We start from the raw sequence: 27003 nt of genomic DNA on the forward strand, positions 1-27003 counted from the left end.
ACCTGACTGGACTTAAACTCCGGAGCCAGGGGGCCTGAGGGTCGGGGCCATTCTTCCATTTGTCAGAACCCCGCGCGACGTCCTTGGGGGGGTGAGTAGCGGGTGTCCGCGACCTCTGCGGAGCCGCGTGGAGTCCCTGGCGGCATCGGCGCGGCGCGGGCCCCGCGGGCGGGGCTGCCCGCGCCGAGGCCGAGCGCTTTTGTTCCAGCGAGGAGGACTGGAGTCGCGGGCTGCCCGCCGCCTCAGGTTTTCCCTCCCTCCGCGCCCTTTTCCGGGCGCGTGCCCGGCGAGCCCCTACTCGCGCGGACGCGCGTGTAAGCCAGCCCCCGGCTCCGCCGGGGCCCAGGCCCGCCCGCGGCCGCTCTACTTCCGCTCGGCCGGGAGGGCGGTGCCGGGCGGCCGCGGTACTCCCGCGGGCGGCCCCGGGCTGCGCGCTGGGGATCGCGGGCCCTGCGGCACCTGCCCTGGCAGCTGAGTTCGGGCGCCGATCGGGGTCTTGGCGGGGGGGCGGAGCTGGGGCTGGCGAGTGGACACGTCCGCGTTGCTCTGCGTCGCTCTTCCCTGGGTTGGGCTTTTGCGTTACATTGCAACGCAGCGCCCTTGGCCGTGCCTTTCCCTAGCGGCGCTCGGTGACCGCGTCCGCAAGCCCGGCGTCCGGGAGCGCAGCCGCAGCCCGCAGGCAGGCCGAGGGGATGACTTCCAGGCAGCTCCGTGCGCTGGCGGGTGCGGGCCGGGCGGGCTCTCCCGGGGAGGCGAAGCGCGCCGCCGGAGAGCGCCGAGCTCGGAGTCCGGAGTTGAGCCGCAAGCTTTCGGGGAATGGTTTCCGTGAAAGCAATTCGTTTGTAAGACTTGGGAGTGTCTCCCCCCTTGGTTGTAAAGACTTGGGGTGCATCCGGTCATTGTGAAGCTTGTTTGGTATTTTAGGAAGTTTTTGTGTGCCTAACTACAGTCCTGTAGCGCTAAGACGGGTCTGAAGTTTGACTCGGCGTTATCAGGTAAAGTAGCTTTTGCCCCCTGCATAATCGGGCACTTTCACCAGCCTGGTAACAAAAATTGCTAAAGTGTTTGTATTTTGGAGTGAGAGGGTGGTACTGGACCTGGGAGTCGATTTGAATTCCAAGGGCCTGTCCTACTTTAACATTCTGTTCCAAGCACACTGAATAAGAACGTGGTCAACTTTGTAATGCTTTCAGTGCAGCTTTGAGGAAAACAGTTGCATGTGTTTCCTGTTAACCTTATAGTGTTCCCTTGCTGTCTCTAGGACCAAAGTCAGCACCCCCTCCTTTTTGTGGAAGTCTTTGGAGAACATACAGAACAGATAAAGAGCAAAAAGAGCTTTAAAGGTACGTTACTTAAGAACCCTCCCTACCCTGATTGGATCTTGTGACGATTCACCCTCTATTTTGGAGTAATTGTTATGGCATAAAATTATTGGATGAATCAACAAAAGTGCTTAATGAACCCAATAAAATTGATGACAAGTCTTGCAAAGAAATAAGGTCTTTGGGATAGTACTGAAGATTGAATTGTCTTAAACAGAAAGGAAAATATTTTGTTTCTAAAATGTTTTTACTTTTTTTTGGGGGGAGGGTCTCTGTACTGGGGAGGGAACCTGAACCCAGGACATTGCACTTGCTAGGCCAGTGCTTTGTAATCCCACCCCATGGCACTGTTCTGGAGCTCTGTGTTCAAGGCTACAATCTACCACTTGAGCCATAGTGCTGCTTCCACTTTTTTCAGAGTTTATTGGAAATGGTTTCATGGACTGGGTGGCTTTGAACCATGATCTTCAGATCTCCGTTTCTGAAGTAGCTAGGATTACAGGCATGAGTCACTGGCAACTGGCTTTTAAAAATATATATACACATATATATATATACATATATATATATATGTGTATATATATAAAACTGTTGTGGGAGGGGCTGGGAAGGTGGCTCAGTGGTAGAGTGCTTACCATGCAAGCATGAGGCCCTGGGTTTGATTCCTCAGCACCACATAAACAAAGAGATGGAAGTGGGCACTGTGGCTCAAATGGTAGAGTGCTAGCTAGCCTTGAGCTGAAGGGCTGAAGGACAGTGCCCAGGCCCAGAGTTTAAGCCCCATGACCGCCCAAAAAAGAAAAAAGGCAGAAAACTGTTGTGGGAGATCGAGGCCTCAAACATGGCAGGTCATAGACATTCTGCTATTGAACTTAGTTGTTGTTTTTTTCTCCTTTGATGTCACTGGAGTTTGGGCCCAGGGCCTTGTACTTGTTAGGTTGGTGCCATTACCAGCTGGGCCTTTTTTCTTCATATTTTTGCCTAGATGATTGGAGTATACCATCACAACCACCTTTTAAAAAATTTTTTCCAACCAATTGAGCTACGACTTCCAGGCTGGCTTCAAACTTTGATCCTTACAATGCAGCCACTTGAAAGAAATCATGATATAGTGAAATGACTGGTAGAGCTTACCTAAGCAAAGGTATCTTGTATTCTCTACAGGCTCCATTTTATTTTGATGGAAGGGGATAGGCATATTGCCCAGTGCACTGTTCTATGAGAATTTTGCTGTACCAGCAAAGTGATTGATTTTCTGGGGTTTCCATCCTGTAATCATCTATATAATTTTGATATCACTTGTGAACCCACACCTATAATCCTAGTTTCTCAGGAGGCTGAGATTCTGAAGATTGTAGTTCAAAGCCAGCCTGGGCAGGAAAGTCCATTGGACTTTTGTTTTTTTTTTTTTTGGTCGTTTATAAGCCCTGAACTCTGAGCCTGTCCCTCAGCTCTTCAGCTCGAGGCTAGTGCTCTACCACAGCACCACTTCCAGTTTTTTCTGCTTATGTGGTGCTGAGGAATCAAACCCAGGTCCTCATGCATGCAAGGCAAGTACTCTACTACTGAGCCACCTTCCCAGCCCCTATTAGACTCTCCTACATCTCCAATTAACCACCAGAAAGCTGGAAGTGGTGCTGTGGCTCTGTGGTAGAATGCTAGCCTTTAGCAAAGGAGTGATAGTGCCCAGGCTCAGAGTTCAAGCCCTATGACTGATAAAAAACATGAACATACTTGTAATAATTCCTAACAGTTCTGTAGCCTAGGCTGGGCTTGAACTCCTAATTGTGGTTTTTCATTCAGTATCAGTCAGTCCTTCTCATCACCTGGTTTGAACTCAAAAGATTTTCTCCATTAAATCCCATAACTGGGGAAGCTATACCTTGAGTTTTGCTCTTCCATCTTGCCTTGTGTGATGATTCACAATCGTCCATCTAGCTGATACTAACTGGAGCTCAAATATGTAGCAAATCGGTCAAACCTTATTAAAGGTGAATTTCATGAATCTCTTTTGCCCAAGTAGACCTCTGTTCCTCCTCTATTGGAGGCCATTTTTCACTGTGTACAGCAGACATGGAAGGCTTTCCCTTTGGGAAAAACATGAATAGTTCACCAGCCCTGCATATAGAAATAATAAAGGTTAAAAGTTTGCTTTGGAAGAAGGCTTGTAAAGAAAGAAGCTGTCCCTGCGGGCTTTGAAGAGGAGAATTTATCAGGTGACATGACTTTAGAGTGTTGGGCGGCAGCTGTGCCATGCTTAAATTTTTAACACTATTTATAAATGAAAGGCATAATTGGAGCTGGCTTGTTGAGGTAAATGTCTCAAGTGAGATTAGGACTATGTTTTCTCTTCATAGTTATAAAAGTAAGTACAAAGATTTAATGACAGTAACTGGAGAGTCTCTGGAGATATATCAAGTTTCAAGACTTCATTTGAAAATAGTGTCTTATGAGTAAAATTACAATGTGTGAAAACTTAATTGGAAGCCAGGTGTGGAGACACCTTTATTTAATCTCAGCACATCAGAAGGCTGGTAAGGGGTTGGGAAGGTGGCTCAGTGGTAGAGCACTTGCCTTGCATGCATGAGGCCCTGAGTTTGATTCCTCAGCACCACATAAGCAGAAAAAAAAAAGCCAGAAATGGCGCTGTGGCTCAAGTGGTAGAGCGCTAGCCTTGAGCTGAAGAGCTGAGGGACAGTTCCCCAGAGTTCAAGCCCCACGACCGACAAAAAAAAAAATTAAAAAATTTTGGTGCCAATCGTCAAGATCTGAATTCATATCCTGGATGCTGTCCTCAAGGCTAGCAACACTCTACCACTTAAGCCACTGTGCCACTTCTGGCTTTTTCTAAGATGGGTGAGATTTTTAAAGCTTCAATGGATATCAGATGACATGACTTTAAAGTTCATGTAGCATAGCCTTCTGACAGGAGTTTGTCCATGCTCAGAATCTAAAAGTTTTTAGGCTGCACTGAGTTCAGCTGTCCTCCACGCTGTTTTGTATATGGAATTCTACCACTTGAGCCATACCTCCAACTCTTACTTTTTGCTAATTAATTGGAGATAAGACTCTTGCATTTGTCTGCTCAAGTTGTCTTCAGTCCTCTATTCTCAAATCTCAACTTTTTAGTTGTTAGGATTACTGGTGTAAGCTACCTACACACACGGGCTGGCTTTAGGTTAGTTCTTAGAATGACTTATGCAAACATTAAGTTATAAATGAACTTAAAATAACAAATTTTATTCTGACAAAAAAGATTTGCAAATGGTAAATACAGGTTCAATTAGAAAGTATTCCTTCAAGCCTGGCACTGGTGGCTAATGCCTGTAATCCTAGCTACTCAGGAGACTGAGAACTGAGGATTGCAGTTCAAAGCTAGCAGGAAAGCCCATGAGATTCTCCATTTAATCACTAGAAAACCAGAAATGGATCTTGTGGCTCAAAGTTTTGGAACATTAGCCTTGAGCACAAAAGCTCACGTACAGTCCCCAGGCCCTGAATTCAAGTCCCATGACTGACAAAAAAAAAACAAAACAAAAAAACAAAAAACCTAATGTTCCTTAAAAGGAAATAGAACTGGAATTGTTCATTTATTTTTGGTTATTGTTTGTGCTGGTTCTGTGTATGTCAGTGCATTCTTTTCTGACTGCCTTTTTTTTTTTTTTTGGTCCGTCGTGGGGCTTGAACTCTGGGCCTGGGCACTGTCCCTCAGCTCTTCAGCTCAAGGCAAGCACTCTACCACTTGAGCTACAGCGCCACTTCCAGTTTTCTGGTAGTTTATTGGAGATAGGAGTCTCAATCTCTCCTGCCCGGGCTGGCTTTGAACCGCCATCCTCAGATCTCAGCCTCCTGAGTAGCTAGGATTACAGGCGTGAGCCACCAGCGCCCAGCTTCTGACTGCCTTTTTTTGTATTGGTATTAGGACTTGAACTATGTAGTAGGGTCTTGAGCTCTTGCTTGGCTTTATTTTGCTCAATATTAGTGCTGTCACACACTACCATTTTCCAGTCAACATTCTTTTGTTTTTTTTTTTTTTTTGGGTCCGGTGGTGGGGCCTGAACTCTGGGCCTGGGCGCTGTCCCTCAGCTCTTCAGCTCAAGGCTAGCGCTCTACCGCTTGAGCCACAGTGCCACTTCCGGCGTTTTTCTTTTTGCTTATGTGATGCTGAGGAATCAAACCCAGGGTCTCATGCATGCAAGGCAAGTGCTCTACCACTGAGCCACCTTCCTATCCCCTCAGACAACATTCTTTATATGAAGTTCAGACTGATTGTTTTGTGTTCATGAGGTGGAAGTAGGGCTTGTCAAATGTACCATCTGATATTCCCAAAGAACTTTTAAGGCATCATTTCCATTTGCACACATACATTCTCCATTGGATTGCCCTGGGCTCTTCAGATTTCTGTCTAACTAGCTTTAGGCTGCACAGAACAAGCCTCCCTGCCTCCTGAGCTAACAGTGGGAAAGTGTTCAGTTTTAACTAGGGTGTAGACAGGATGCACTCACACACATTCGCATCTACAGATACCACTTGTTCTCCTATTTATACCTATGTGCAATTCAGTCTTGGTATATTCACTATAACCAATTTAAGAACACTTAATCCCAAAAGGAATTGCCATCCTCACTTGTAACTTTACTCTTCCCTCAAGCCACCTTTTTCTTTTGTATTTTTGAGTGTGCCCCTACTGGGGCTTAAACATAGAGCCTTGCACTCTAACAATAATCTTGCTTTACCACTTGAGTTATATTTTCCTTAACTCATCTATACTTGGGCAGCTATTAAGCAAGTTTTTGTCTCTGCATCTGTACATTTGAACCCATGTGACTTGAAATTCTATAATACATGGCATTCTGTGACTGGTGCAGCCTGACATTTTCAGAGTTCATTTATGTTACATGACATGTACTTCATTCCCTTTATTAACAAATAGCCCATTGTGTGACATGCCACATTGTGATTATTATTTCATCATTTTATGTTTTCACTTTTTCGGTAATGTTACTGTAGCTAGTGGCTCACATGTTTAATCCTAGCTATTCAGGAGATAGAGATCTGAGGTTTGTGGTTCTAAAAATCAGCTGTGCAGGAAAGTCTGTTAGTCTTACCTCCAAATTAATCAGCAAAACCTGGAATTGGAGATGCAGATGAAGTGATAGACCAAGCTAGCCCCAGGGCTAGCATGCAAAGAAATAAGAGTACTACCACTCTAAAATGCATTTTCATATTTTTATGCATTTTCATATTTTTAGGTAAATATTTAGTTAGAATCAGATTTCTTGGTTATGCTTCACCTTTGGAGGAAGTGCAAGGCTAGTCACAGTAGAGGACTGCTTTATGAAGCCATTATTACAAGTTGTATTTTGCTCACATCCACTCATTACTTGGGTTTATACTTCTAGCCATTGTAATGAGTCTGAAAAGAGAATGATAGCATTGTGGTTTGCATTTTCCTTGTGGTTAATAGTTGCAGACCTCTCAGGCTCCTGTGGGCCATCTTTGGAAGACTAGCTGTCCAAAACATGTGTTGTTTTTTTTTAAAAATTTGGAGAGAGAGAGAGACAGAGAGAGACAGAGAGAGACAGAGAGAGACAGAGAGAGACAGAGAGAGAGAGAGAGAGAGAGAGTGTGTGTGTGTGTGTGTGTGTGTGTGTGTGTGTGTGTGTGTGTGTGTGTGTGTGTGTGTGTGTGTGTGTGTGTGTGTGTGTGTGTGTGTGTGTGTGTGTGTGTGTGTGTGTGTGTGTGTGTGTGTGTGTGTGTGTGTGTGTGTGTGTGTGTGTTGGAGCTTAACCACAGGGCCTGGATAGCACCCTACCACTTGAGCCACAGCTCCACTTGTGAAGACATGAACTTCAACATTTTCCTGCCTGGGCTGGCTTTGAACCATGATCCTCAGATGTAAGCTTCCTAAGTAGCTAGGATTAGAGGTGTAAGCCATGGACACCCAGCTGTTTTTGTATTTCAACCATAAAGGGATGTGATCCTTCGTTCTTACAATGCAAAGAGATGACATTCTTTTGTTCCTAGTTACTTATTTCAATGTTGAGGCTATTGGTAGTTACCAAGTAGAAGTTTTTGTTTAGTTTGTGTATTTTTAATCATAAAAGAATGTTGGATTTTTTTTCATGCTTTCTATGCATCCATTGAGATCATGTAGTTTTTGTCCTATAAAATCCTTTATTCAGTTAATACTACTTTAATTTTTTTTGCTATTGATCGAGTCTTGTATTTAATTTACAGTGTTTAATTACATCAATGTGACATGTGATTAACATGCTGTTGGATTTGGCTTGCTGGTATTTTCTTTAAAGATTTATATTTGGGGCTGGGAAGGTGGCTCAGTGGTAGAGGGCTTGCCTGGCATGCATGAGGCCCTGGGTTCGATTCCTCAGCACCACATAAGCAAAAAGAAAAAAAGCCGAAAGTGGCGCTGTGGCTCAAGAGGTAGAGCGTTAGCCTTGAGCTGAAGAGCTGAGGGACAGTGCCCAGGCCCAGAGTACAGGCCCCACGGCTGGACCCCCCCCCCAAAAAAAGATTTATATTTATGACAGGAAGTGGATAAATGGAAAGGGGAAGGAGTGAGAAAAATACAGTCAACAATATACATGTAGTAATAAAGTGGGAAATGTAAAATGAGTAGGGGATTAAGGGTAGAGGGAATGAGAGAATGATGGAAGAGGTGACTGATTAAGAACCACTGCACACAAATGGACATTTTAAATGATAATCCCCTTGTATATACAGTTGAGGTTAAATACTTAAAAAATAAAAATTTATGTTTTAAGAGGTTGGCTTGTCATTTTTTTCTGCTTTGGGATTAGCATAGTATCAGTGTAATATCAATCACATAAAATTCAATTGAATAGCTTCCTACTCTGTTTTTGGAACACTTTGTATATAGTAGGGTTCCCCAATTAAGGCAGCACCCCAATATTGGGTCCATGATCAAAAGAGCAAAACTGACACAAAACAAAAATTAGGCAAACTTTATTTCCATGCCTAGCATTGGGAAACAGATTGGCTGGTCAGGGACTACCTTGGCAGAGACAGACCCTGGGCAGCTGTCCAACCCCGTTTTTATTATAACTAGCCATGAGCGGCAAGACAGTCACTTACAGGTGACCAATAACTTTATAACATTCATACAAATCTGCCACTTGCCACTCGCAGGTGGCCAGTAAGGGTACAACTTATCCCTGAGTAGTTGTTCAAACTCGCCAATTACACGGCTTGGTTTCGGCGCGCAGGGGTTAGTAACTGGTTGAGTAGGGGGCTACATATATGCTTTTTACTGATTGGATGCGTTCACCTGGCTCCTGGCCTTTGTTCTCTGAGCTCTGTTACCAGGAATTTACAGCCCACACTTGACTAAATTTCCTGGGTTTGTTAGTTCCTCAGAGCTGATTCTGTTCCTATGGGTGTCAGGGTTAATTTTTGTTTAGACAGGATGGATATTTTAACTGGTCAGGTACTCTTTGGCACTAATGTGAGGACAGGAAATGCTTATAAGGAGTGTAGCACGTATTCTGAGTACTGTTATTAGAATGGGGTCCCAACAGTGTAGAATTAGTTTTATTTAGATTTTGGCCTGGGACAGAGTTTTACTATGAGGTCCAGTTTGAACCCGAACTCTTGATCTTCTGCCTCAGCCTCCTAAGACTGCTGAATTTACAGGTGTGGGCCACCACATCTGACCTATGGAATTAGTGTTTTTTTGCGGTTGTGGGGCTTGAACTCTGGGCCTGGGCACTGTCCCTCAGCTCTTCAGCTCAAGGCTAGCGCTCTACCACTTGAGCCACAGCACCTCTTTGGCTTTTTCTGCTTATGTGGTGCTGAGGAATAGAATCCAGGGCCTCATGCATGCGAGGCAAGAACTCTACCACTGAGCTACCTTCCCAGCCCCTGATTTTTTTTTTTTGTCGTTTGTGGGGCTTGAACTCTGGGCCTGGGCACTGTCCCTCAGCTTTTTAGCTCAAGGCCACCACTCTACCACTTGTGCCACAACGCCACTTACTATGATTTTATTTTATTTTATTTTTTGGGTCCGGTCGTGGAGCCTGAACTCTGGGCCTGGGCGCTGTCCCACAGCTCTTCAGCTCAAGGCTAGCACTCTACCACTTGAGCCACAGCGCCACTTTCGGCTTTTTTCTTATGTGGTGCTGAGGAATCGAACCCAGGGCCTTGAGCATGCAAGGCAAGTGCTCTACCACAGAGCCACCTTCCCAGCCCCTTACTATGATTTTATAGAGAAGTTGTCTGGACCTAAACATTTTTTTTTTGTGGGTAGTTTGGTTACTATTTGTTATGATTTGAATATGAAATGTTCTCCATAAAGGTGAACTAGTTGCATCTTAAAGCTATGTCCCCAGCTGTTGAGTCTATTTAAGGGGTAGAGTATCTTAGAGGAAGTAGGTCACTGAATATGTGGTGGGTGCAGTTGCGCATCTTGGTCCCTTTCTTTGATCTGCAATGAGGTGAACAACTTTGCTTCTTTACTCCGTTTGGCCATGATTTGTGCCCACTATGGCTCAGAAACAAGTTGGTCATAACCTCTGAAACCATTAACTACTAAAATAAGCTTCCCTCTTTTTTTTTCTTAATGCTGGTCCTGGGTTTGACATTCAGGGCAGGGTGCTGTCCCTGGTAGTTCATTGAAGAGAGAGTCTCAAAGACTTGCCTGCCTGGGCTGGTGTCAGATCTCCCCTTCCTGAGTGGTTAGAATTACTGGTGTGAACCACTAGCACCTAGCTTCTCTCCTTAGATGGGTAATGTACATGTCTTGTCTCAGTGACAAACCGATACTCTAGTGAAATTTCTAGATGATTTATATTTCCCATTGGATCAGATTTGGCCAAGTATGGGAAATTGTCCAATACTACCAGAGAGTTGTTCACAAGTATTCCTTGCTCCTTTCCCTTTTTTGCTGGTTCTGCCAGCTCAGCAGCTTTCACTTGAGCTGTGCACTCTTACCATTTGAGCTATACCCCATACCTCCACTTCTAGCTTTTTGCTGGGTAATTGGAGATGAAGCTCATGGATTTCTTTCTGCAGACTGGCTTTGAACTTAGATCCTCTTTTTTTTTTTCTGGGTCCGGTCATGGGGCCTGAACTCTAGGCCTGGGTGCTGTCCCTCAGCTCTTCAGCTCAAGGCTAGCACTCTACCTCTTGAGCCACAGCGCCACTTCTGGCTTTTTCTTTTTGCTTATGTGGTGCTGAGGAATCAAACCCAGGGCCTCAAGCATGCAAGGCAAGCGCTCTACCACTGAGCCACCTTCCCAGCCCTGAACCTAGATCCTCTTATGTCTGCTTCCTGAGTAGCTATGATTACAGGTGTCAAGTAGCAGGAAAAGAATATTCATAGGAAAAGTGCAAGTATATCCTAGTTCAGACTTTGTGTTCCAGACCTCCTTTCCTCCAGGAGCTGGATGGATGCAAACTTTAGCTGTGCAGTGCAGAGTCACATGGTCTCTGAAAACAAAAGTATAAAAACTGGTGGGGCAACAGTGGCTCGCCTGTAATCCTAGCTACTCAGGAGGTTGAGATCAGAGGATTGTGGTTCAAAGCCAGCCCGGGCAAGAAAGTCCCCATGAAACTCTTATCTCCAGTTAACCACTCATAAACCAGAAGTGGTGCTGTGGCTCAAGTGTAGCGTGCTAGCCTTGAGCAAAAGAGCTTAGGGACAGGGCTCAGACCCTAATTTCAAACTCCAAGACTTGGAAAAAAATTTTTTTTGTTTGTCAGTCCAGTAGCTTTAACTCAGGGTCTGGGTGCTGTTCCAGAACTTCTGCTTAAGGCTAACCCTCTACCACTTGAGGCACAGAGCCACTTCCAGCATTTTCTGTTTATGTGGTACCGAGCAATCGAACTCAGGGCTTCTTGGATGCTAGGCAAGCACTCTACCACTAAGCCACATTCCTAGCCCAAATTTTTTTTCTTTTTAAGAAATTAAATTTGTACAAAGTCCAATTTTTAAAATTGTTATAATCAAGGTTGATATACAGAGGTGTTAACACTTGTATAGGTCAGGTAAAGTATTTCTTTTTGGGCAATGTCACCCTTCCCTCAATCTCTCCCAGTTTTCCCCTCCCAACTCCACCCACACGTACAGTTCATTTTCAGCCTAGTGTCCAGTGAGTACCACTGTTGCGTTTGTTCACCCTTTGCCCCTCCATTTCTGTTTTGGTCTGTTTTTGCTATGTAGTTGATGCTGACCTGGAAGTGACAGTGCTCCTGCCTCTGCCTCCTGGAAAGGCAGCAGCACCACACCTGCTATCCTGCTGCCATCAAACTGCCACCTATGCCTGGGGTATTGTCAGGGCTTTCCAGATGGTTAAGACCACCACCCTCCAAGAGATCGCATTTCTTTCAGGTACTGCCTACAGGGTTTTAAAATGATATACGTGGTAACAGTCCAAGGCTCAGTGACACACTTGTTGGTTCATTGTATATTCTCTGTGGTGCAACCTTTCCCTTCTAGCATGATAGTTAGGGATTGCTTGCTGTGTGTGTGACTGTGAAGTAATTGGGCACCAACCTACCTATGTTCACTGCCCCGCAGTATACAATGGTGAATGGATCAAGAAAGTGTGTAAACTTATATCCACATGCTTTTTTTATTATTATAAAGGTGATGTGCAGAGGTGTCATAGTTACATACGTCAGGTAATGAGTGGACTTCACTTACACAATGACATCCCTTGCCTCACCTCCCAGTTGTTTTCCCCTCTCATCCCTAACTACAAGTTGTGTAGTTCATTTTCCACAGTCTCATGCTTTTACCTGCAGTGGCTTTGGACTTTAAGCTTTTGCTCTTTCCTGTCTTCATTTCCCAAGCTGCTTTTGGCAGCACTTCACAACATTCCTTTGACAGTGGGAATTGTCAGCATGCCCAGTCTTCTTATGGGGGAGGTAGAGGGGTCCTTATTAAATAGTCTGTTGTAGAGTATTTGCTCTAAGTGCAAGTCCCTGGTGTGAGGAAGGAAGTAGAGAGGGGAGATGAGGAAGGAAGGAATTAAGCAATTGTTCTTGGCACTGGTGGTACATCTGTCTGTCCTCCTAGAGGAGGCTTGAGATCCGAGGATTACGATTTGAAGCCAGGTGGAGCAGGAAAGTACATGAGACTCTTCTAAACACCAGAAGTAGAGCTCTGCCTCAAATGGTAGAGCATCAGCCTTGAACAGAAAAGCTCAGGAACACTTATGAGGTCCTGAGTTGAAGCTCCAGTATCAACACCAAAATAAAGTATCTAGTCCAAAAGTACTATGACACATAGTCTCAATCATAGGTCATCGGGACAGCTCCTAAGGGGCTAGACAGTGGGTAATAAAGAGCTACACATACTTGGCAAAGGAATGATTCGTTTCCTGAAGAGGATGGTGGTAGAGTGGAGAGTCCATTATACTACTTCAAAGGGCACCCATTATAAATGATCAGGAGTTGTTTTACTCCTGGAGTTTTTTATTTAATACTTTTAAACTTTTGACTATCTACTTATAACCAGCCATAGGAAAAATGTTCATACAGGGTAATTCAGAGCTTTCAGTAGCCAAGAAGAATCAAACAAGATGTCATGGAAGGTTAAGAAGAAAAGGAAGAGATATATACATACGAAATGAGGGCACTGGTGGCTCACACCTGCATTCATAGCTACTCAGGTTGAGGAAATTGAGATGCAAATATTGTGATTGAAAGCTGGCTCTTTTTTTCTTTCTTTCTTTTTTATTTGCTAGTCGTGGATCATAAACTCGGGCCTGGGTGCTGTCCTTGAGCTGCTTTTACTCAAGGCTAGCATTCTACCACTTGAGCCACAGTGCTACTTCCAGCTATTTCTGTTTATGTGGTACTGAGGAATCAAATACAGGGCTTCATGCATGCTAGAAAGCACTCTACCACTGAGCCAAATTCCCAGCCTGTCCTTGAGATTCTTAGCTCCAATTAATCAAAAAGCTGCTGTGGCTCAAGCAGTATTGCATGATCTGTGAGCAAATAAATAAAAATAGAACGCTTAGGCCCAAGTTCAAAGCCTAGAATACTTTTGAGTTATGACAGTGTCTTTGCAGCAACATGAATTGAGCTAGAGATCATTTAGTGAAACAAGCCACTCATAGAAGATAAAGAGGTCAGTTTCATAGCAGGTAGAAAATAGTGGTTCTTAGAGACTGGGAAGGACATTGACACAGAGGGCATACCATGATACAACTAGATTGGAGGAATTCTGGGATTTGGTGTCACTTTGTAACCCAGGCCAGACTCCCGAGTGGTGGCATTAAAGTATAATTAACCACTGGGTCCAGCTTAGTGCCAGTTTTCTGTAACCAGGTCATAACAATCTTATATTCTGTCATTTTGTTACTTTTTTTTCTCTGATGTACTTCAAAATAGTAAAGAGTAGGAAAGTTACAAAAACAAATGAATATTTAGGAGCTAGAAGTGTTTATTCCCTTATCTATTAATGCTGGGGCTTGAACTTGGGACTTGGCACTCTCATTTGCTTTTTCTCTCAAGGCAGACACTCAGCTGCTTCAGCCATACCTCTACTTCGGCATTTTGCAGGTTCATTGGAAATGAGTCTGACCAGGAGTCTCAGATTTTAGCCCCAGGCATAGCCACCATTGGTTGGTAGCTTCTGTACTTATGGAATAACTGCTATTTGATCCTGTTATGCAGATGATAAATATGTAATAGTCTGACACTGCTTGATCTCATTGCAGAACTGCTAACCAACCTTTGCACCACTTGACGAGTGCTTGGACTATGCAGTCTCATCTACAGTGACTGATAAACCACATTGTGCACAGAGGACACATAATGGACAATTAGCCACCCTTCTATAAGTTAAGGTACTCTAGCTTTCTTGTGCTTTTTCTTTCTGTAGTCCTGTCTAGAAAGTAAACAGATATAATGTGTTCCAGAATTTTACTTCCTTGATGTATATTCTGTCTATTCTGTTCTTCACTTTATCCTGTTTTTTATTCACTCCTGTTCTTCATTGAAAGCAGAGAAGTAGAAGTCTTGGTCTCATTAAATTGCCTTGTCTTTGTGGCTCTCTCTTGGTACACATAGGTTTACAATATCTTTGAACTCAGTACCATATACTTGATAGGGAAGCATTTGAGCCACCACCCAGTCCTTTAATTGCTATATCTGTAGCCAAGTATGATAGTACACTATTGTCCCAAAACTCTGGAGGCCAGAGTAGAGGATTGTAAGTTAGAGGACAGTTTGTACTACAGAGCAAGTCTTACTCCACGAGTAAGTTTTACTCCAGCCTGGTTGCACAGCTAGACTATAATAAATAGCTGGGAACTGGTGACTCATGTCTGTAATCCTAGCTAATCCTAGCTATTCCTGGGGCTGAGATCTGAGAATCATGGTTCAAAGCCAGCCCAAACAGGAAAGTCCATAAGACTCTTACCTTGGAAAACTGGAAGTGGTGCTTTAGCTCAAGTGGTAGAGTACTAGTCTTAAGCTGAATAGCTGTGGGACAGCGCCCAGGCCCAGAGTTCAAGTCCCAGGACCAGAAAATAAACAGATTCATCAAAACATTTCTTTGTTTGAGTGTAGAGCCAGTAGTAAGAATGTCCTGCTGGATATATAAGTATAGCCCTGTAAAGGAGAAGCTCACTCTGTTGACAGTTCATTACTAGATTTACTTTGCACTAGACAGTACAGTTTATAGTAAAAGAAGAACCTGGGGCTGGGAAGGTGGCTCAGTGGTAGAGCGCTTGCCTTGCATTCTTGAGGCCCTGGGTTCAATTCCTCAACACCACATAAGCAGAAAAAAAAAGCTGGAAGTGGCGCTGTGGCTCAAGTGGTAGAGTGCTAGCCTTGAGCTGAAGAGCTGAGGGACAGCGCCCAGGCCCAGAGTTCAGGCCCCACGACCGGACCCAAATAAATAAATAAATAAAAGAAGGACCTGGATTTATGGTTGAAAGAAATATGAAGGGACTGGGAAGGTGGAATAATGGAGGTGATATTAGAATTTGATTCTTTTTAAATTTATTTATTTTTGCTGGTCCTGGAGCTTGAACTCAGCCTGGGAACTGTCCCTGAGTCTGTCTGTGCTCAAGGCTAGCACTTTACCACTTGTGCCACAGTGCCACTTCTGGCCTTTTCTGTTTACCTGGTACTGAGGACTCCAACCCAGGGCTTCATGCATGATAGGCAAGCACTCTACCACTAAGCCACATTCACAGCCTAGAATTTGATGGTTTTTTTTTTTTTGTTTTGGTCCGTCATGGGGTTTGACCTGTGGGCTTGGGCCTTGTACTGTCCTTCCACTCTTCAGTTCAAGGTTAGTGCTCTATAACATGAGCCACAGAGCCACTTCTGATTTTTCTGATGGTTTATGGGGGATGAGAGTCTCACAGATTTTCCTGCCCTGGCTCACTTTGAACCACGATCCTCAAATCTCAGTCTCCTTCTAGCTAGGATTACAGGTGGGAGCCTGTGGTGCCTGACTTAGAATTTGGGACAGTGCCCAAGCCCCAGGACTGATAACTGAAACAAACAAAAAACACATGTAAACCCATATCCAAATTAAAGGAGTGAGATTTCATGACCTTTTTGGACAGTTAGAGCCTGAATTTCAGGAAGCAGAATATGTCTTGCCAGGAGGGGTGGGCTAAAGAGAGATGGACAAATAGAGGAATGTTGTGTTAATACAGTCATAATACTCAATATACATCCATGAAAATGGAACTGGAAAACGTGAGGCAAGTGGGCGGGTGTTAGGTAGAAGTAGGGGATTAAGACCCCTTGTATACATAGATAATATCACATTGAAAGTCCTGTACAGCTATTCAGAGATACTAGAAGAAAATTTATTTTAAAACCTTCCCCACAAAAAATACATAGTTTTGGGGCTGGGAAGGTGGTTCAGTGGTAGAGTGCTTGCCTTGCATGCATGAGGCTCTGGGTTCGACTCCTCATCACATAAGCAGAAAAAGCTGAAAGTGGGGTTGTGGCTCAATTGGTAGAGCACTAGCCTTGAGCTGAAGAGCTGAAGGACAGTGCCCAGATTTGAGTTCAGGCCATAGGACCGACAAAAAAAAAAAGTTGTGAAGCACCATAGAAGAGACAAGTTTATCCATGTTTGTGTGGTGGAGCATGGGAAATGGGGGTCGGGGGCTCATTGTCTTGGAGACTGTGTGTGTGGGAATGACCCGATTGACACAGGTAGGTATCAGAAAAAAGGGAAGGATAATGCCAATTTACTTATTGATTTTATTACTATTAATCTTTTGTGCTCAAGGCTAGCACTCTACCACTTGAGCAACAGATCAACTTCTGACTTTGGTGGTTAGTTGGAGATAAGACTATCTTGGACTTTCTAGCTCTGGATTTAATCATTTTCTAGAATGAGTCACACAACTCCATAAAAGCACATTGCTTATGTATGCATTAGGTTATTATGAAGAGGTAGGGAACAGCTCAGGAACAATCACATGTACTCAGCAGCCTGAGATCTGAGGATCATGGTTGGTACAAAGCCAGTCTGAGACTCATTACCGTTAACCAACATAAAGCGAGAATGGACCTGTGGCTTAAGTGGTATAGCACTAACCTAGAGTGAAAAAAGGAGCAGCATATGATCCCTGAGTTGAAGCCTCAGCATGAGCACACACAAAAGCATTTCTCTCACTCAGGAAATGCCAAGGCTTTGAGCATGTGCAAGGAGTTTCAGAACAAAGACAAAATAGGTTTCTCTTTTTACTTCTAAAGCAGAATACTAGCAGGCAGTGAGCCAAGATATCCTGGGTGAAACAAGTGGAGAACAAACTGATTATAGACAGTGTGTTTGGACAGCATTTTTTTTTAAGGTCTTTTTATATTTTGTTTGTTTTTGACACGGAGGTCTCATGATGTTGCCCAGATAGGCCTTACTTTTCAAATCCTCCTTGCCCAGTCTCCTGCTAGCTGTGATTACAGGTCTGTGTTGTTGTATTTATTATTACCAAGGTAACATTTTATGTCCCTAGGAGATTAAGAAATTAAAGATGTACAATAAGAACTTTTGTTTTTTTGGTGTCAGTACTAGTGCTTGAACTCAGAACATGGGCACTATGTCTAAGCTGTTTTATGTATATATTTTTGCTCTAGGCTAGAGCTCTACCACTTCAGACACAGTCCCACTTCTGGCTTTTGAGTGGTTCGGTTGACAATGAGAGTCTGGCAGACTTTGAACCTCAGATTTTAGCCTCCTGAGTAGGTTGGATTACAGATGTGAGCCACCAATGCCCAGTAAGATTTTTTTTTTAATTTTTACTGTATTTGCAAAGTTTCATTGTTTGCTTACACCTAGAATGGATTGCTTAAAGAATTTTTTGACTTAATTTTTTTGCCAGTCTTTGAGTTTGAACTCAAGGCATGGGCACTGTCCTTGACAATCTCTGTGCTCAAGGCTGCCACTCTACCACTGGCACCAAAGAACACTTCCAGCTTTTTCTGTGTATGTGGTACTGAGGATTCGAACCTAGGGCTTCATGCAGCCTAGGCAAGCACTCTTACCACTAAGCCACATTCCTAGCCCCATAAAGAGGGTTTTTTGTCAGTCTTGTGGCTTGAAGAACTGCATGTGGGCACTGTCCCTCAGCTCAAGGCTAGTGTTCTACCACATGACCCACAGTGCCACTTCCAGTTTTCTGAGTGGTTCATTGGAGATAAGTCTCATGGACTTCTCTTGAATTTTTTGCCCAGGCTGGCTGTGAACCACAATTCTCAGGATTCAACCACCTGAATAGCTAGGAGTGAGCCACCAGTGCCTGGCCCTAAAGTGTTTTTTTAATGAGCAAATTCAGGGTCAAGGATTTAGCTCAAGCCGGGCACCAGTGGCTCTCGCCTGTAATCCTTGCTACTCCGAGGCTGAGATCTGAGGATCGTCATTCAAAGCCAGCCCAGGCAAGAAACTCTGTGAAACTCTTATCAAGTGGAGCTCACTGTAGAGCGCCTTGAGCTGAAGAGCTGAGGGACAGTGTTTAGGCCCAGAGTTCAAGCCTTAGGACAGACAAAAAAAGAAAAATTTAGCTCAGTGGTAGAATAAGTGCTGAACATATCTGAGTCTCTGGGCTTAATGGCCAGCACTATAAAAAAATAAAAGTTATACTAAGTGAAACCTGAAAGTGAGTGCTGCTTAAATATAGCAATTATAACCAGGTGCTAGGGAGAAAAGTCCATGAGACTCTTATCTCCAATTAACCACTAGAAAACCTGAAGTGGTGCTATGGCTCAAGCGGTAGAGCGTTCACCTTAAGCTGAAGAGCACAGGGACAGTGTCCAATCCCAGAGTTCAAGCCCCATGACCGACAAAAATAAATAAATAATAATCAGTGATAACCATGACTGCATGTGTGATGGATCCATTATTACACATCTCATTACTTTTCATCTATGATTAACCATGTAATTGGTCTATTCTAAAGCTTCAGTAATGACGTGATTTTCTATGTAGACAAAGCAACATTTGTTTTAATTTTTGGTGCTGGTCCAGAGATTGAAGTTAGGGACTGGGAGCTGTCCTTAGATTTTTTTGCTCAAAGCTAGGGCTCTACCACTTGAGCCACAGTGTCACTTCCAGCGTTTTTTGAGTAGTTTATTGGAGAAAGTCTGACAATTTCCTGCCTGGCTGTCTTCAAACTAAAGTCCCCAGATCTCAGCCTTTTTCCGTAGCTAGGATTAACACCTGAACCAAACAGATTTTGAAACAATTTTAACACTTTCATTTTATCTTTCTTGAAGGTTCATGACATTCACAGCACCACAGTGCTCCTCTATCAGATCAGCTATGAACTGGAATACGAAACCTCCGTCATACTCGAAAAGTCAGTCATCTTTGTTGCATAAGTGGCTAAGGAACCAACTCAGTCCGGTGACTCAGAGTTCTTTCAGCTCTCCTGGAAGTTCACAGGAGCCATGCATGTATTCCAGTGAGTCACATCCAGCCTCGCAGCCACTGCTGAACATCCCAAATTATACAACTCAACTCTTCGATACTAACGTGCAGAACAGGATCCCTGTGTCCCCACAAACTTCTCTCGAACAAAGAACTTATACAAATGTTTCTGGACCCCAACTCCCAAATCTTAATTTGCAAAAGTCAACGGGCATTATGCACAATGTATGGTTGAACTTGCCCATGACAAATTCTCTGCCTTATTCAGAGGTAGCTGTAGCTCATCAAACTAACTTGGGAACTAAAATGCCTAATGTCCACACCCTACAGGGTCACATTGTCCCAGCAGAAAGTTATACTGCGCAACTGCAAATGGCTCCTTCAAGTTCTCTAACAAGTTCTGTATCTGTTCAAGGAAATGAGAGAATGAACCCTTCGCTATTAGATGCACAGCAGTATGTGTCTCCTGAGCTGACATACCCAGATTACAGGCCACTTCCAAAGCAGTACTCCCATTCCACTCCACAGGCCGTAATACAAGAACCCAGTATTCAGAAACCAACCCCTACACCATCTACATCATTGCAAGTTCAAAACAGCCTGCTTCCAGTTCCTACACAGACTATACAGCCAATGGAGACTGTAGCTATAACAACCTACCAGTGTACTGCAGAGAAAAGACCCCTGCCCCCACCCTACCACCGTCAGTACAGAATCCAGCCTCTTCCTAGAGCTCAGCCTGTTAATAAACAATTGTCCTCAGTGGACATCTCCCCAAATCCAGACGTCGCCTCCTATGGAAATGGGAAAGACTTATGTAAAGGCCTTCCTCAGCAATGGCAAAGCACTAATGAAAATAGACACACACATGAGAAATTATATAATTGGCAAGTAAATATCAATGTCAAGCAGCCTTTTAATGAGCCAGTTGAATCTGTGGTTAGTATGCAAACGCTCCCTGCAAGTAATCAAGGGCGAATGGATTCTTACATCCCAACTTCAGGTCAAATATTGAACTCCAATGATGTCACAAAAGAAAAAATCGTGCGGGATCTTAAATCACTGGTAGAAATAAAAAGGAAATTTTCAGAACTTGCAAGGAAAATTAAAATTAATAAACATCTTTTGAAAGCAGCAAGTAGTAAAACTGAGAATACCATGTACACTGGGCCACCTCGGCATTCTGAATTGTCTGCCAGAGCCATGCCTGCTAAAAGTGACGGCAACTGTTCCATGGAACTGCTAGCCACGTGCCTTTCTCTTTGGCAAAAGTCACCTGCACAAGCAACAGATGAAAGTGCTTCAAAGCTTTCCATGGAAAACCAGAGTGTTGTACCCACAACAAGCACAGCAGTTGGAGTCTCCGAGCCTGTGAAAGAAGTTCCTGGGAAGAGGCTTGCTTTGGTTGAGGGAAATTCTCACAACAAAATGACCAGCCCTTCCCAAGTGACAACTTTGTCCTTGGTCATGACCCCGAGCTTTGAGACCCCTGCTGTTAGCACAAAGGGAACAGAACCTCAGGTTGCAGTGGTTTCACCCTTAATTCTTAGTCAGGACAAAAACTTGTATGTCAGAGGAGTGGCACTGGAATCCCCAAGCGAGCCAGTCTATCCAATTATTAAAGAAGGAAGCATCTGTAGCTTACAAGATCAACTAGCACAGAATACAAGAATACCTGCTGTTACGCATGTTGATGCGAGTGGTTCAGGAGCAAGTGGATCGAGCAGACATTTCTCACTTGAGAAGGAAAAGCAGAATGAACCAGGTAGTGGGAATTCACAAGACCCACCTAATACTGATCTGAGTAAACTCTCACAAATTGAGAAGGAAAAGCAGAATGAACCAGGTATTGCAAATTCAGGAGACCCACTCAATGCTGATTTGAGCAAACTTCTTTCATTTATTGAGATGGAAAAGCAGAATGAACAAGGTATTGGGAATTCAAAAGAACAACTTAAAGCCGATCTAGGGAAGCAGTCTCCTATGGGTGATCAGCAAACTTTGTGTAAACCAAAGCACAGTTCTTTTGTGAGTTGTGATATGTTACAGATTGGAAATATTTGTTCTCTTGTTGAAGGTAATGTAGCTTATGATTCCCAAATAGCAAACATGTTCAAATCTTCCCATTTGAAAAAGATTGAGGCACATGAAATTTCTCCACCCTGTCCACAAATAATCAATTGTGAACAGCAAAAAGTACATCATGCCTGTGAGAAGAAAAACTTTGATTTCCAAAAAGAGCAGTTTGTACCCAGCTCAGATAATCTTCAAATAACTGACCAATCAAAGTCTCAAGAGCCATCACCTGGTCAGAATGGTGATGCAAACAGAAAAGCTGAAGAAAAAAACGTGGACTGTACTAGTCAAGAAGGCCCACCTCAGGACATGTGTTACTCATCTCCTATTCAGCCAAATACTTCTCAGGAAACCCTTGCATCTGGCAGTAATATTGCCAAAGATCCCACAATACACGAGAGTTTCGATGATTCTGTCTTGTACCTGCAAGACCAACTATCCGAACTTTTAAAAGAATTTCCCTATGGCATTGAAGCCATGAACACACACAAATGGTTTGTGGACCAACAAAAGATAGCACAAGTCTCAGACAATCAAAATGGCAGTAAAATGGCTTCTTGCCCTAAGGAGTCTACAGATCAAATACAGATAACCATATTAAGCTCAGAGCAGATGAAAGAGATATTTCCTGAAGAACAAGGTCAACTTTGTGTAGTTGAAAAGTTAGAACCTCAGAAAGAAAAGTCTTTATCACAGGCAGAGAACCAATGTGCCTCAGCAGCACCCATGGGAGAAAAAAGTTGTGAAAATAAGATGAACAAATTAGAAGAAGACAAAGTCCACTGCTGTGCCCTTGGCTGGCTCTCAGAACTTTATGAAGGAGTGCCCCATTGTCAATGTAAAGACAGTGAGAGCCCCACTAAACAGGAAGATGAGGGGAAAGGGCAGTGTTCACCTTCGGAAATTAGCACCTGTAAAGAAGGGGAGGGGGCCCCTGATGAAGACGTCACTATTATTGAATGTATTAGTGTTTCAAATAAGTCTAAGACGCCTCTCACTCCAAAGCCTCAGAAAAGTCATCTTCTTGAATTACTCAGCAACGGACAAAAAGATACATCCAGAATAAAAAAGAGCCCAGAGAGGGCAGCAAAAGAATTACCTGATAACGTTTCTTCCAGGTGTGATGGTGACAATCAAAAGCATGCAACAAAGAAACAGGACAGCTCAGTAAAGATGAGACCAGAAAGGACTGATCACTCTTCATCTAAAGATGACAAATTAGATCCCTTGCAAGGTCAGACAAGAAAAGTAAAATGGAAATTCCATAGCAGCACTGTTAACATCCATGGTAAAGTGATAAGCTGTAATGGGCCAGGTTTGCAGGAAAAGCTACCAAAGAACCACACCCCACAAGCCTCACAGACAGCTCCCACCCTGAGTGATCCACAGAAAACAAACAGTTCCTCGGTGCAATCCACAGCACCATCAGAAAAATTAAAGTTCCGTGCTGGTGGTTCTAAGGTAAAATATCTGGAGAAAAGGAAGTTAAACTCAGGAAGCACATCGGATCTGGAAAGAAAGAAAAAAAAAGTGGATCACCAGGAGCATGGTCATAATGTGGAAAGTTCACCAAAATTAGGTAATGTTTTATCAAGCCAAAACAAAAAGGCCAGTGAGCAAGAAAAGGTGGAATCCAATCCAATGTCCTCGAAAAGTAGAGTTATCACAGTGCAGGAGTATTTGAAAAGGCAGAAACAGAAACAGATGATGGAGGGTAAGTCCTCCAAGAAAACCTGTGTGGAAGGTGCACCATCTGATCCTCAAGCCTCGAGGTCCAGTAAATGCTCCATGCAAGAAGGGGACAGTGGGAAACCAAGTCAGAGTTGTGACAGTCTTTCCAAAGAGCCACTCAATATTTTGCCAAGTCAGGATAACCTTAAGATCCACCATCCCCCTAAGGAGTTGAAAAGACAAATCTCACGAAATGTAAAAGAAAAAGTTGCTGGGAAGGAGCTCGACAAAACATGTCTTGGTAAAAACAAATTAGAAAATACCTTGAGCATTAGAAGTAAGGAAGCAAGGGCCAGCCCAAGGACTCTGCATGTAAAGGACCGGGGGAAAAACTACCTGAACCGCGTGGCGTATAATTGCACAGAGGGAGAAAGCATTTGTCTCACCAAATTGGACGGCCTGCCCCAGAAGCACCCTAAAGACAAGCTGAATCAGGAACCCAAACCAAAGGCTCCCTTTCCTGAAAAATCTAGCGTGTTGGAGTTTAAATTAGGCCCAGATTTGCTGTTAAAGAATACAAGCTCTGCTGAGGAACACAAAGACTTGAATGCCTGTCCTAGGAAAGAGCAAGCCCCTGTGCAAGGTCCAGTATGATTTTCTTGGCAAATGAGTAGCATCTTGTGCCTGGGTAGCCTGGCTTGGTACAGTTTGGGTAGTGTTTCTTCTGCATTGATGACCCCCTTACTGTTTTTCATGTGAATTGTAAGTTTTGAAGTTGGCTGCTGGTGGCTCACGTATGATCCTAGCTAATCAGGAAGCTGAGACATGAGGATCGTGGTGCCAAGCCATCTGGGCAGCAAATTTTGTGAAGGATATATCTCACATTAACCAGCAGAGAGCCAGAAGTGGAACTGTAGCTCAAGTACTAGAACACCACCCTTGAGAGAAAAAAATTGAAGCAATAGCACCCAGGCCCTCAGTTCAATCCCTGTGCTGACACAGATAAAAAAGATTTTTAAAACCAAGCTGGGCAGTGGTTTCTCATGGCTGTAATCTTAGCTTCATGGAGGCTGAGATCTAAGGATCATGGTTTGGAGCCAGACCACGTATGAAAGTCTGTAAGACTCCCATCTCCAGTTAGCTATCAGAGAACCAAAGTGCCGCTGTAGCTCAAGTGTAGAGCACTGGCCTTGAGCAAGGAAGCTAAGGAACAGTTCTCAAATCCTGATTTCAGGATCCAGTGCCAACACCAGAAAGAAAAACATGTATTCAGAAAAAGTATATACAAGCATACATACATGTATTTAGAATACGTTAATTTGTATATTCAGTACATATGTATCCATATATTTATGTGTGTATGTATATCTTATTTTGAGATACAGTGAAGCTGGTAGGAGTTATGCGAAATCATAGTCATTTCTGTGATTTTTCTTTTTTTTCTTTTTTTTGTCGGTCGTGGGACTTGAACTCTGGGCCTGGGAGCTGTCCCTCAGCTCTTCAGCTCAAGGCGAACGCTCTACCACTTGAGCTACAGCGCCACCTCCGGTTTTCTGGTGGTTTATTGGAGATCGGAGTCTCACGGTCTCTCCTGCCCGGGCTGGCTTTGAACCGTGATCCTCAGATCTCAGCCTCCTGAGTAGCTAGGATTATAAGCGTGAGCCACCAGCGCCTGGCTTCTGTGATTTTTCTTATATTGGGATATGTGAAACTACCATAGCTAGGAAGATATATTGGCTTTAAAACTAGTGGTGGTTTGGTCCTCAGTCTGAAATGTTGGTGTGATTGACTCCGATGTGTTGCAGGGGCATTGGATGGAGCTGTTTTTTTGCAATAGTACTGGGACTTGAACTCAAAGCCTACTCTTTCTAACCCTTTTTGCTCAAGACTGGTGCTGTACCTCTTGAGCCATATGTCCACTTTAATATTTCCAGGCCCTTTAAAAAAATGGCATGGTATACATTGATATGTGTCTTACTGTCTTGCAAAATATATTTTAGGCTTATGGCTTCATTATAATACTAAAAGACAAAATATTTAAACAATTTCAGGAATAAAAAGTACAAAAGAAGACTGGTTAAAATGTGGAATGACAAGGAAAAGGATGGAAGAAAACCATCAAGAGATAGGTAAAATTACCTGTTTTGCGTAATTTTCATGGTACTGAGGTTCAAACTTGACCCAAACCTCTAAACGCAACTTTTTGTTGTTTTTTGTTTTTTTTTAATTTTTATTTGTCGTGTGGCTTGAACTCTGGGCCTGGGCACTGTTCCTCAACTCTTCAGCTCAAGGCTAGTGCTCTACCACTTGAGCCACCTTGCCCACTAACTACTTTTTCTGCTTATGAAATGCTGAGGAATCCAACCCAGGGCCTCATGCATGCAAGGCAAGCACTCTACCACCGAGACACCTTCCCAAGGCCCCAAAATTTTATTCTTAATAAAATGACATATAGAGGTGTTCTGGTTATCTAACTCATGAGTACATTTCTTTTTGGATAATTTCACCCCTCTTCCTGCTCTGTCCTAATTTTTTTAGCCAATTTGTCTTAGTGTTTTATCCCTACTTTTAGTCATATGGTATTTTTGTTTATGCTTGGTATGGGGACATATTAATTTCTCTGCCATACCATCAGCCATGATGGTCATTTTATTTTTCTTTAAACAAGACCATATGCTCAGTGCTAGTAATTTACTCCTGTAATCCTAGCTACCCTGGAGGCTGAGATCTGAGAATTGTGGTTTAATGCCAGCCTTGGCAAGAAAGCCCATGAGACTCCTATCCCCAATTGGCCACCCAAAAGCCAGCAGTAGGGCTGTAACTCAAGTGGTAGAGTGCTAACGATAGTTCCCAGGCCTGTAGTTCAACCACAGGACCAACAGACACCCACAAATCAAGAATATAATTCTCATCACGCCTGGGGGGCTGAGGGTTGCCTTAGGTTTCCTCCGCCATAGATATTTTAGGGTTTTATGTCTTTTGATCTCATGAGGGGTCAGTGTACCAATGCTTGAACTTGAACTCAGGGCCTGATCATCTCACTTGGCTTTTTCACTCAAGGCTGGCACTCTTCCACTTGAGCCCCAGCTCTACTTTCAACTGGTAGATAGTATTACAGGCATAAGCCACTAGTGCCTGACTTCCATTTAGTTTTGATTGGTAGGTATTCATTGCATGTAACATTAAGCTTCTATCTTCTCAGACAAAGCTAAGTCAAAAATATGCAAGAGAAGCTTCAGTGCAGATGGATGTGAGACACGGGAAAACCCAGGGAAAGATTCATCCAAGGAAGTGTTCCAGACCTACAAGCAGATGTACCTGGAAAAGAGAAGCAAGAGCCTTGGGGACAGTCCGGTGAAATGACCTGAATACATGTTTCTGGATTGGTTGACATTTTCTGTTTGGAATCCTTTTGCTGGACAATAACTCTCAGGATGGCCGCAATCAAATCTCAGCAGAGACTTCAGTGAACACTTAGGCCATGTGCTTCATTGAAAATCACTGCAGTAGAATAGCACAACTATCAACAAACACAGGAAGATATTTTGTCAAGGCAAGCCATAAGTTAGTTGACATCCTTCTACCTAGCTGACGTGTGTTCAGCTGTTAGTTTCTATTACTTTATGAAGATGGCTCTTACAGTCTGTCAGGCCCAAGTGAACACCGTGAGGCCATTGAGGACTTGTTTGTTTAGCGAGGACTGTAAATGTATTTTTGTTAATAAGCTACATTAGCAAAACTTATTTTTCTGCAGTACCCACTATGAATGTCCAAGTATGTATATTAAATATTTTATGACTAATTGTAGAGGGTTTTTTTTTAAATCCTAGATATCTTCTTTTTATACTTGGTCACCCAATTTTGGATTATGCCTTGACATTATTTTTCATATTTGAAAATAAACATTTATTTTTTGACAAATTATATGAAGTTTTTATGGTTCCTTTTCTTTGATTTCTTACAAAAGAAAGTTTGGAGAATGGGAATTCCTCTTAAGCAGTTGTAAGCATTTCATAATTCAGGTGTGGGGAAATTATTTTTTGC

The 27003-nt window shown here is 43.4% G+C and overlaps 1 protein-coding gene across 5 annotated transcripts; it reads left to right on the forward strand.

The window, feature by feature from the left end:
- On the forward strand, positions 1-26883 carry Resf1 (retroelement silencing factor 1). Of its 5 annotated transcripts, none has more exons than XM_070038467.1 (7): positions 1-91; positions 1262-1343; positions 11524-11691; positions 14033-14161; positions 19059-23602; positions 25011-25088; positions 26162-26883. In XM_070038467.1, the coding sequence occupies exons 5-7, from the start codon at positions 19063-19065 to the stop codon at positions 26320-26322; spliced, it is 4779 nt and encodes a 1592-aa protein (XP_069894568.1). In that variant the 5' UTR covers positions 1-91; positions 1262-1343; positions 11524-11691; positions 14033-14161; positions 19059-19062; the 3' UTR covers positions 26323-26883. The 5 variants fall into 5 exon arrangements, with proteins under 5 accessions (XP_069894568.1, XP_069894599.1, XP_069894608.1 ...); XM_070038477.1 differs by lacking the exon at positions 1-91 and adding an exon at positions 859-995; XM_070038498.1 differs by lacking the exon at positions 25011-25088.
- Positions 26884-27003: the final 120 nt, after the last annotated feature.

Source organism: Dipodomys merriami, unplaced genomic scaffold, assembly GCF_024711535.1.
Source record: "Dipodomys merriami isolate MVZ:Mamm:240054 unplaced genomic scaffold, mDipMer1.0.p SCAF_10, whole genome shotgun sequence".
NCBI lineage: Eukaryota > Metazoa > Chordata > Mammalia > Rodentia > Heteromyidae > Dipodomys > Dipodomys merriami.

Coding starts and splice junctions, on each gene's coding strand:
- Resf1 (XM_070038467.1), top strand. CDS start 19,063: ATGACATTCACAGCACCACAGTGCTCCTCTATCAGATCAGCTATGAAC. Junction 23,603..25,010: donor AGAGCAAGCCCCTGTGCAAG/GTCCAGTATGAT, acceptor AAACAATTTCAG/GAATAAAAAGTACAAAAGAA. Junction 25,089..26,161: donor AGAAAACCATCAAGAGATAG/GTAAAATTACCT, acceptor CTATCTTCTCAG/ACAAAGCTAAGTCAAAAATA.